This window comes from Rhizophagus irregularis, chromosome 13, assembly GCF_026210795.1.
Source record: "Rhizophagus irregularis chromosome 13, complete sequence".
NCBI lineage: Eukaryota > Fungi > Glomeromycota > Glomeromycetes > Glomerales > Glomeraceae > Rhizophagus > Rhizophagus irregularis.
The window spans coordinates 972,560-985,020 of NC_089441.1; the positions used below are offsets into that span (position 1 = coordinate 972,560).

Genomic DNA, 12,461 nt, shown 5'->3' on the forward strand with positions numbered 1-12,461 from the left:
TGTATTACAAAATGATCCGTTGTTGATTTTTATGTAATGGCGTAAAAATTCATGCAATTTAGCCTATCATTCCTCACCACATAATATTAGGTAGTTTTAATCTTTGGTGCATTATTTATGTTATTATTTTTTTTACCATATTCAAATAATCGATTTGTTTTTTTATGTCATGCTTTTTTTAGTTAGTAAATAATATGTTAGTCTCCTTTAATAACGTTCATAAAATGATTGCTAAATATAACTTTTTCATGTTTCTTAGATTGAATTTTTACAAAAAATTTTCTAATTTTTTAATTAGAAAGTGTTAAACCGTTCTTATTAAATACATATTTTAACGACCACATATTATTGAGTCATCATTTTAACAAATTAGGTGTAATAATAATATCAGATCAGCAATTGGATTTTAAAGGTACTGTATAAATTTGAAAAGGATCATTAAATAGCCCAATTATATAGTATATCGGTTTATTTTATCATTATATTATTTGGAAATTAAGATTCCAAAGATCAACATTTTTAATTTGTCATTTGGGAAACCAGTAAAAAATGTTTTAATAAAATGAATATATTTTATTTAAATAAGATATAAGTAATCAATAAAATCAATACATGAAATAAAAAATAAAGTAAAAAAAAAATACACGATTTAAAATTCTTAAGCTAAGTAAATACTAATAATAAACACTATTCTTAGATACAAGAATTCCATTTAACATTTTGAAGTGCATGTGTTAGGTTGGCTGCATACTGAATAATTCGGGCAACACCCGCCGTAGGCATCATAACACCAATGATATCCGTATGAGCACTTATTAGACTGTCTTTCCAACAAAGACCTTTTCTTATTACTGCTAACAGCTGGTTGAACCCTATCGATTGGATCGCCTCTTTTCCAATTTGAAGTTGCTTCTTCATCTCTCTTCTGATTATCGTCAACAGATGGTACTCTAGTTGACCCTTCTCCTCGTTTCTGATTATCGCTAACTGATGGTACTCTATTTGAGCTTTCTCCCCTTTCCTGATGATTAGTTGGCGTGGAAGCAACGAAGGTACTGAAAGCCAAGATTGCGAGTGCAAGTAATACGATAAAGAATCTCATGATGATTTTGGATTTTTTTTGAAAATAAAAAGTTGTTTCGTTTGAATAATCGTGAAATTTCAGAATTGTAAGTTATTTTCTTTGAAATTATCTCGAAATAACTGAACATAAAGCTAGTAGGAAATTGGTCGTATTTATAATGAAATGAATGAGCCGATGAATACCAAAAAAATGTTTATAAAGAATGTTATCGAAGAAAATATTATCAGAATAAAAACATTGCATAATCTCATCAGTGATGCGTAAATCCGCTTCATCTTACAAAGTTATAATATTAAAATAATAAAGTAAATGAACCGCATAGATAACGAGGGATAAAAATCTATTCAGCTTTATTGATTAATAAAATTATTATCGGATGTTGATTTTTACGGAGATCAAATGATCAATCGTCTGATATTTTTTTTTTAACTGTGAACCTTAAATTTTATTTTCGGTAATTCATTTAAAATTTTTGTAAACAATAAGATTTTAATTTTAAAAAAATGATATATGTTACATATGTAAAAAAAACAAATTCTTTCTCTTCGTTTCATAAGATATTTGTTGGCGATGTACTTTCCTTTTTAAGAAAATGATATAGATAAGTGATACTGATTGGCGTAAAAGATGCCGTTCAGCAAACAAATAAATTACAATTTTGCCTATCATTTAAAAATCGGGTCGTCCGACATGCAATACAAATACAATTTGAAAATAATTTATATAATGCGAATATTTAAATGACATTAAATTTGGCCTATCATTTAAAAGTCTTATGTAGTTCCGATAAAGTTCGTCCGAAACATATAATTCTAATATTCAAATGAAATTACAAATTAGCCAATCATTTAAAAAATCTAGTTCATCCGATATACAATACAATTTGAAAAAAATTAATATAATGCGTATATTCAAATGTTGCTTATCATTAAAAAAATCTAAAAATATTCGTTTCATTCAGTTCATCTAACATGCAGAAAAAATCAATATAATGTAAATATTTAAATGACATTATAATTTTGCCTATTATTAAAAATATCTAAAATATTCGGTTTCAATCAATTCGTCCGGCATGTAGTACAATTTGAAAACATTCACATAACATTCAAATGATATTACAATTTTGCCTACCATTTAAAAAAATCTAAAATATTCAATTTCAATCAGTTCATCCGAATGCAATACAATTTGAAAAAAATGCAACAAATGATATCACAAATTTGGTCTATCATTAAAAGATTTAGAAGATACAGTTTTGATAATTTCGATCAATGTTTGTCAAATGACTTGAAACTACACACGTATTTGAGTCATTTGTTATTTATTGCATATTACGCAAGATTGTAAAAAATTTTTTAAAAAATTGAAAAAATGATCAAAAGATTTTTTGATATGTTTTATTTTGAATTTCAAAAAATTACTTTACTCAATTCCTCCCATAGTTAAAAAAAAATTGCAGTTAAGCGCGATGTTTGATTTTCTGAAACGCTCAATTTAACATCTTTAGGATCACTATATTACCCATTCCATCCTTTTTACGACTGTCACAGGAATATATTTTATTTTATTTTTTTTTTGTTCGTTTGGCATATAGGTTATTTTTAGTTTTAAATTATATCTAGAGTTTATTTTATTTATTGGAAAACGAAGGCTTAGATAATGGGTGGCTAAGATAAATCGGAAGTGGCTTAACTGGTGTAATGCCGTAGTATATCTAGTAAATTTATTAATTGTGAGGCGCAGTATTACATTTAGTCTTAGTGTATAAAATTTTAACTTATTTTTATTTTTATTTTAATTGGACCGAGAAGTCGTTAAACTAATAATCACATGGATTAAGGTAATTGGTCCGTGATGACCTTAAACTATTAGTCACGAGATTTAAGGATAAATGAGGATCCGAAAGATACTAAATTGAATGAAATCAAGTGATCTGAGGTGTCAAGTGATTAATTTGTTGATCACTACGTTAATATTATAAATCATAATTCAGGAGTTCATGATGATCAAATGGATACAAAATTAAGATAATGGAAATACTTTAAAACAATGGAAATACTTTAATAATTTAAATCCATGAATCGAAATTATGAATTTAGTTACACAAAAACAAACATAAAAGGGCGTGAAGATCACCTTTTGGAAAGGACAGAGAGAGAGAGAGAGAGAGAGAGAGAAAATTGGACGAATTTTGTCATGAATTATTTATTTTAGTACTTAATGTTATTAAACCAAGCATATTATTGTATTTATTTATATTATTAATAAAGAGTCATTTTGTTAATACCTGAGGTGGCAAACATAATTCTCTATGGGCTCAGGTGTTACAAGTGGTGCATGCTCCGAGAAAGGAAAAGTGATCATCCTCACATGATCACTACAGGTTATAAGTACAGGATCTCTGAGAAAAGAAAATGATCACCCCCACGTGATCATTAGAAGTTACAAATAAAGGATCGACGAAGTTAAGGAATTATAAAATTAAAAGTTCTAAGTCTTGGTTAAAAAAGAATTTAAGGTGTATTAATGACAAATGTTAATAAAATAAAGTCAAATATTTTAAAGGATACGTGAAAATAATGGTTACTAATGTAAAAGGTATTAATTTGGGTAAGTATGACCATAAATATATAAAGAGATAATGTTCAAAATTAAATTTTTGATCTAACTTGACCACCGGCTGATAAGTCAATGAAAAATTATTATTATAATAATTTTCATACATATGAACCAAATATGTATGGTAGTAATTGATTATCAAGGGAAATGCGAGGCTAATCAAGTTAGAAGGGGTTTTAATAGAATATTGTAAATAAGTTCCATGAATTAAGGATTAAAAAATAATTTTTATAAATAATTGAGGTTAAGTTAAGGATAAAAAGTGTACCCAAAAGCCGACACTATAAATACGATGGTGGGGTAATTCTGTGTGAACTCAATTGAGGTTTTCTGTGTGATCAATTGAGAATAGTTCTGTGTGAGCTTTTTCTGTGTGAACTCAATTGAGGTATTCTGTGTGATCAATTGAGAATAGTTCTGTGTGAACTTTCAAAAACAATTCTGTGTGAGGGTACCCAAGAAAAATCATGATTAAAATTTTTTTTTTTTTTATTAAAAATAATATTTGCTGGACAAATATGAAAAAATTACAGGAAAGAGATAAATCAAATATGGAAACACATCCCAACCTTAGGTTGGAAAATTTTATGGAATATAAATTTATTTGTACAAACCTGTAAACTACCATACTCGGTAATGAACAAATGAGGTAAAGGCAAGCCCAGTATAGGTCAAATAAAATATAAAAGAAGGATAAAAAGTAAAAGAACGTGAAAATTTTTAGAGAATTTTATTAAAAATGGAATGGTACCATGTTTGGAACGCTGAATATATAAACCATAAACAAGAACATGACCTAGGAGTGATAGAACCAGAGGAATGTTTAGCATGTGAAATATGTAACCCAATAGAAAGGGAAGTATCAGCAGCATTCAAGAAATTTTGGGATGCTTTATTTAAATTCGAGGATACAATACTAATGTACAATAATGTAACACATAAAGAATTATTGAATTTATTAAGTATGGACAATAGAGAAAGGGAGGATACAATACATAAAGGAAAATGTAGGAATATAGTAGATAGAATAATTGAATCAATAAGGTACAGACAACAACCAAAAATGAAAGAAAAAGGTTTAAGGATAATAATTGTAGTAATTGTAAGGGATTGTATTGAAGGAAATTTAGAAAATGAAGTATTTGACCGGTTAATTGGATGTCCAGAAATAATGGAACATGGATATATTTTGGAAGATTGGGATGTTGAAAACAGATTTCAAAAATTTTGGGAATGGTACGGTTCAATATTAGAATTTGGGGTGGAAGTAATCCATGCGACACCAGAAATGATAGTAATATTCAGGAAATTATTATACATGGAAGAAACCATAACTGAAAATATAGGAAAAGTAATTGATTTAACGAATACAATTGTTTACAGAAACTCATTAGGAAAGGAAGAACCAAAACAACAAGAATGGGAAAGATTGATACAGAAAGTGTTACAAAGATTTATTGACACCAAACAATTTACAAGGGAACTTGAAGACCCAGAAAGTGATAGTCCTGAAAGTTATGAACTAGAGGACAGTGATGGTAGTATACATTATGAAGTAAAAATAGAGGATGATGTCGAATGGACAGTGGAATCATTAAAAAGAAAAATTGAAGAAATGGGTGGAAGGTTCACTGACAAGGATATACAAAGAATGTGGGACCTAAGGATAAGGATAGAATTGATATTAACAGAAGACTTTTTAGGTACATTTTTCGAATTAATGAGACTAAGTGATGAAAAATTAAAAGATGAAATAAATGAATGGTTAACAAAAGAAACATTAATATGTGGAAATTGTAGGAATAGAAAGTTACCTGATATGATAGCAGACATTGGACAATGTAAAAATTGCGAACAAAAAGAATTATTAAAATTAAAGGATGACTTAGAAAAATTAGGATACGAATTAAATGTGTCAGAAATAGAGAGAATAAGAAAATTCAGGATAAGCAATAGTATGATATTAACAACGGAATTTATGGAAAAATATTTCCAGGAAATGGGTACGAATGACAAAGAATTAAGGATAAAATTATATGAATGGATAAATGAAAATACCACATTTTGTAATGAATGTGGAATAAGATGGATGAACAATAAATTTAACGAAGGAAAAACCAAGTGTAGGGATTGTGAGAATGACGAAAATGAAATTGATATCAGGGTCAAAAGATTAAAACAAATATGTGATGATAATAAAATAGAAATAACTGATGGAGAGTTATTAAGGTTAATCAGTATGGGATATACTGATGGAGAAATATTGGATCAAGAATTTATTGAAATATTCCAAGGAAATAAAAATGAATTGGAGAAAAATTTAAGGCGGATATTAAATAAATTTCTAAAACAGCAAGCTGGAATTGAGGATAGTGAAAGTAGTGGAAATGAATCTGATAATGAAAAATCGGATGGATTTGAAAAAGAATCAGATGGATCTGGAAAAGATGGAGAAATTTTAAAACCAAATGAAAGTGATAACAATGAGAATTTTGAAGAACCCTATGAAGAAAACATTATAAATAGACCTGGTTTTGACTCAAGTGAAAGTTCAGAATCAAATTCTGAGGATAAAAGTGAAATATCTGATTATAATATAGAAAATTTATTTGAAACACCTTTAACACCACCGATACCACCAATCCCACCAATAGTACCAATAATTATGGGAGCAACAAGAGCTGAAGTAAGGGAAGATTTTAGAGCGGCTTTACTAGCAGCAACGGGACATGATATAGGAGGTAATTGGGCTGGATTAGTCGCAGCCAACCCATTAGCAAATGCAATTGAGGATGCAGGAAATGTAGCTGGAGGAATAATTAGTATGCCACAATTTTATGGAAGGGAAGAAGAAGACATAAACGATTGGGTAAGACAATTTGAAACAGCATTTACTGCCATAGGAAAAACAGCAGGAGTAAATGGAGCTAGACAAGCAGCAATGGCAGCTACCTGTTTGAAAGGTGCAGCAGCACAATGGTATAATGAAAAGAAGGAAGCAAACAATGGTCATTTGGTAAATTGGCAAGATAACGATAATGACAATGATTTAAAACATAGGATTAAACAAAGATTTACCAGAGAGGATGTTAGAAAAAGGAAAATGTTAGAATTAAGGAAAATAACACAAGGAGTAAATGAAAATGTTGAGGCATATACGATAAGGTTTAGACAAATATTAAGGATAGCTACCAGAGGCCATGCATTAGATGATGAATTACAAGTGGATAATTATATCGAAGGATTAACACCAACATTGGGATATCAAGTCAGAAGACAAAACCCAGCAAATTTAAATGATGCGGTGAATACAGCAAGAAGAGAGGAGGAAGCTACTAATGAATTAATAAGAAAGACACGTGGTATATCAGTTAGTACCCAAAGAAAAGGAATCGATATACAAGATGACAAGCCAAAGAATATATTTGAAAAACCATTGGAGAAAAATTATGAGGATGACCTTGCCGACATGTTTAAAAAATTAGAGGTAAAACTAGTAAATCAACTTGGAGGGCAAAAGAGACCACCAAACAATAATAATAGACAAGGACCACCACCTCGAGCATGTTATAATTGTAAACAACCAGGACATTATGCAAATGAATGTAGGGTAAATAATGGTCAAAGAAACTATGGAAGACCGAATAATCAAAATTATAACAGAAGATCAAATAACTATAATGGAAGACCAAATAACTATAACAGACCACCAAACCACCAAAACAATAATCGAGGATTCAATGTAGTGGAATATGATAATTATAATGACCAATATGACCAATACGATTATGATAGTCAGGATTATCAGGATAATTATGATCAAGGATATAGTTATGACGACCCGTATTATCAAGATAATGATGTAACATTTAATCATGTTGATCAGGATTTTTATATTGGTGAAAGACAAACAAGGAGTAATATAAAAAATAGGTCAAGTGATCGAGATATAGATATGGAAATTGATCGAGAACAAACACGCAGAAGAAATGATAAATATGCAAGCCAAGAGGAAAGGGCAGCAGCATTACCAAAAAGAGGATTCACTGATGAAAGTCTGAGGAAAGCACAAGAAGCAAGGAGAAATAATAATACATGTGGAAATTGTGGACAAAGAGGTCACTATGCAAAACAATGTAAAAATGAACGTGTTGAAGGTATTCATAGGACAAGCGCATTTCAAAGAAATATACCAAAATATAACGTATTAGAGGATATGAAAAGTACCAGAGCAAATGCAACTTTTTCACAAATTATAGATATGAGCCCAGAACAAAGAAAAATATATTATGAAGGAATGAGAAGGTATCCACAAACAGATTGACTACAAGAATCAATGAACAACATTGAAGCAGAACACTTAACTGCATTAAGGGGTAAATTAATAATAAACCAAGAATTAAAGGACGTAATGTTTGATACAGGAGCAGCAGTAAATGTAATAACTAGTCAGATAATGGATGAAATGGACCTAAAATTGAGGAACCGAGTACAGTAAGATGTGTGATGATAAATGAGGATAAATTAGCATCTAGGGGTACCACGACAATATACATACAATTTGGGGATAAGGAAATACCCATTAAGGTTGAAGTAATTGATTCAGGAAAAAACGAAATTGTGTTAGGAAATGGAGTATTAGATATGTTCAAAGCAAATATAGATTACACAGATAAAACAATAATAATTAGAATGAATGATGAAACTATGGATATACCAGTAAAATACACACAAAGGACCATTAAAGGGTTTGAAGAAACATTTGATGAAGAGGAAATATTAGAAGAATTATACCAGGATGAATTGTATAACATATATGAAGATGACCATGAAGGTCAGGAAGATGAAAATTTTAAAGTATAAGTCTTGGTCAGAATGATACTGAAGAGACGATAAAGAAGCACAAAAGTGACCATGAAAAATTTACTGAAAAATTTAAAGTAGGGGACATAACCAATGAACAAAAAGGTAAATTAAAAGTATTAGTAGAAAAATATAAGGATATATTTGAGTACGATGGTGAAAAATATAATAGGACAAACCTAGTAAAACATGAAATCAGATTAAAAGGGGGTACTGAACCAATAGCCCAAAAGAGGTACAAAGAAAATGATGAAAAAGGTAAATTCATCAGGAAAGAGGTTGACGAGATGTTAAAATTGGGAAAAATTAGAGAATCTAGAAGTCCATGGTCTTCACCAGTGACTTTAGCAGGGAAAAAGTCGGGAAATTATAGATTTTGCATCGACTATAGAAAATTAAATAAAGTTACAATAACAGATGCATATCCATTACCGAGGATTGATGAACAATTAGAAAGGATAAGTTCAGGAAAATGGTTTACCAGTCTAGATTTAGCATCAGGGTTTAATCAGATAGAAATGGCTGAGGAAGATATTGAGAAAACAGCATTCATATGCTCAGCAGGATTATATGAATATAATGTCATGCCATTTGGGTTAACAAATGCGCCTGCAAGTTTTCAAAGGTTAATGGATAAAGTATTAAAGGAGTACCTAAACGAATTTGTGATAGTATACATTGATGATATAATGATATATTCGGAAAATTTTGAAGACCACCTAAAACACATAAAGTTAGTGTTAGAAAAATTAAAGGAAGCCAGTTTAATACTAAAGTTAAAGAAATGTATATTTGGGAAAACAGAAATAGAATTTTTAGGACATGTAGTTGGTAAAAATGGATTAAAACCAAGTCCAGGAAAGGTTGAAAAGATACAAAAATTAACAGCACCTATAAATATAAAAGGTGTAAGGTCAATATTAGGGTTATGTACGTATTATAGAAAATTTATTAAAGATTTTTCAAAAATAGTAAAACCAATAACATCTTTATTGAGAAAAGATGAAAAGTTTGAATGGGGCATCAAACAACATGAAGCATTAGAAACATTAAAAAGGAAATTAACCGAAGAACCGGTGTTAAGACAACCAGATTGGTTAAGGAAATTTATATTAATTACAGATGCTTCAGGAATAGGATTAGGGGCAGTGTTAGCTCAAAAAGATGATAAAGGTCAAGAATATGTAATAGAATATGCCAGTAAAAGTTTAAACAGGACAGAACAAAGATGGCCAATAACCGAACAAGAATGTTATGCAATTGTATGGGGAATACAACATTTCCATAAATACTTGATCAATAGAAAATTTGAGGTAGTAACAGACCATGCAGCTTTGAAGGGATTAATGACTGCAAAAGTACCAAAAGGAAAGAGATCAAGATGGGTCATGGAATTGGAACAGTATGATTTTGAAATAACCCATAGACCAGGAAAAGAAAATAAAAATGCAGATGCCTTATCAAGAATAATATAAATAGATGGGTAAAAGAGTTACTTTTCAAAAATAAAAATGGAACAAGTGGTAAGAAATACAAATCATAAAATAAAGGATATAATCGAAAATTTAGAAGGTATAACAAAGGAATTAAACAGGATAAACTATAACTATAAATTCAAAGCCAAAAATTTTGAAGATAGTGAAGAAAGACCATTAATATTGGAAACTCAAGAGGAAATATTACAAATAGAGGTGATATTAAGTAAAGTAAACAAGCTAAAATTATCAGAATTATGTAAAAATGGGACCTAAAATAATAATCATATGTGGAGTTGATGGTACTGGAAAAACATTCATTGTAAATAAACTTATAAAAGAATTTGAAAAAGTAGGACAAAGTGTGAGGTTTAACACCTTTAAAAGGAGAAGAGAGGACAATGATAAGTATAAAATACCAAAGAAAGGTATAGAATGGGAATTCAGGAAGGAAGTTGTTGAACAAATCAACAGGAGAATGGAAGAACATGATAATGAGGATTGGTTAATATTAGATAAAAGTCCCTATAGCGAGTACTTTTATCAACAAACACCATCATTCGACAGAGGATACATAACAAGATATGAGAACCACCTATTAGAAAAGGAAGTATTTAGGAACAAAAGGATAATTGATGAATCAATAGTGATATTTTTAGAAAATGAAAAATGTTGGGAAAATTACAAAGGTAGAGAATATTCGAAAAAGGATCAAGGACATAAAACATCATACCCATTATTAGATGAAGAAAGATATATGGAGATGGTGAAATCATTTAAAGAATGTCAAGATATTTACGAAGGAGAAAAATATGCTAATATTAAAATATCAAATAATGACACAGATTGGGAAAGAGTATATAATAAAATAATAGAATTAGATGGAGATAAACCACCAATAGAGGTTAAAAATGTTGAGATTAAGGATAACATCAGAGTAACTGATGGTAAAAAGCATATTGAGAAAAATGGTAAAAACATCAGAATAATAGAAGACTTTGAAAAGATGGGAGCACTATATTTAGCTCACAGTCATGAATTATCGGCACATATGGGAATCAAAAGTACTTATAATAATTTAAAAGATAAATATTATTGGGAAAATATGCTGGATGATGTCGAAAGATATGTAAGGACATGTGATGAATGTCAAAGAAGAGGAAAACCACAAGGGAAAAATGAATTACACCCAATTAAAGTAGTAGAACCATGGTATCAAATCGGGATCGACTTTGTTGGACCATTGAACACAACAACAAATGGTAATAAATACATCATAGTAGCAATGGATTATTTTACAAAATGGCCAGAAGCCAAAGCAGTAAAAGAAGCAACTGCCAAAGAAGTATCAAAATTTATTTATGAAGACATCATTTGTAGACATGGATGTCCAATGAAAATATTGAGTGATAGAGGAAGTCATTTCAATAATGAAATGATTAAGGAATTAATGGAAAAATTCAAAATTAAATGGAATTTTTCTACAAGTTATCATCCAGAGACAAACGGACTTGTTGAAAGATTCAACCGAACATTAGGTCAAGCATTAGCAAAATTATCAACCAAAGATGATTGGGATCAAAGGATAGCACCCATATTATTTGCTTACCGAAATAAAAAGCATAGTTCAACAAGAATTCGACCATTTTATTTAACATACGGAAGAAATGTACGGACAATAATGGATGAAAATATCAAAGAAATTAACCTAAGTGATAGAATAGTTGGATTATTAGAAGAACTACCAAAAATCCGACATGAAGCCAAAGAACAAATACTGAAATCTCAAACAAAACAAAAAGAGTATCATGACAGAAAAATAACCAAAGAACACACCTTTGGAATTGGAGATAAAATACTACTCTATGATAAAGCCAAAGCACAACAACTATCAGGAAAATTAGAATCAAAATGGTTGGGACCATTTTACATTCATGAAATACTACCGAATGGAGCTTATAGAATTAAAAATATTAAAGGTGTCATCAAGAAGATACCTGTAAATGGAGAATTATTAAAGACTTACCATACACCGATGAGTAAATGATAACTATCATCAATGGACTTAGAAAAATAAAGATAATTTATAATCATGTGAAATAAAATCACATGACATAAAAATAATTTTCGAAAATAGGAAAAACTAATGAAAATTTCCTAAGAAAGACCGAAGTGAAATCCGGTACAGGAAAACCGTAGACTTAACAAACACATGATAAACCGCAGATGTAGACGCAGCAAAAAGGAATATTTAAAACACAGCTGAGTCAAGTGACAATGCATGCTTGATTTAGTGGTATAATTCGCACCTACCACTTCGAGACACGAGTTCGATTCTTAGAATAAATTTAATGTGGGCATTAAATTTTTATGCGGGGGATAGTTGTAATGCCGTAGTATATCTAGTAAATTTATTAATT

The 12,461-nt window shown here is 29.8% G+C and overlaps 2 protein-coding genes across 2 annotated transcripts; one reads left to right on the forward strand and one right to left on the reverse strand.

Annotated features, from left to right (window-relative positions):
- Positions 1-712: 712 nt before the first annotated feature.
- Positions 713-1,102, reverse strand: OCT59_004835 (uncharacterized protein; the record flags this gene model as incomplete). The annotated part of the gene is made up of 1 exon (XM_025310112.1): positions 713-1,102. The coding sequence occupies one exon, from the start codon at positions 1,100-1,102 to the stop codon at positions 713-715; it is 390 nt and encodes a 129-aa protein (XP_025186049.1).
- An 8,975-nt stretch (positions 1,103-10,077) lies between these two features.
- Positions 10,078-10,317, forward strand: OCT59_004836 (uncharacterized protein; the record flags this gene model as incomplete). The annotated part of the gene is made up of 1 exon (XM_066137971.1): positions 10,078-10,317. The coding sequence occupies one exon, from the start codon at positions 10,078-10,080 to the stop codon at positions 10,315-10,317; it is 240 nt and encodes a 79-aa protein (XP_065997161.1).
- Between the last annotated feature and the right edge of the window lie 2,144 nt (positions 10,318-12,461).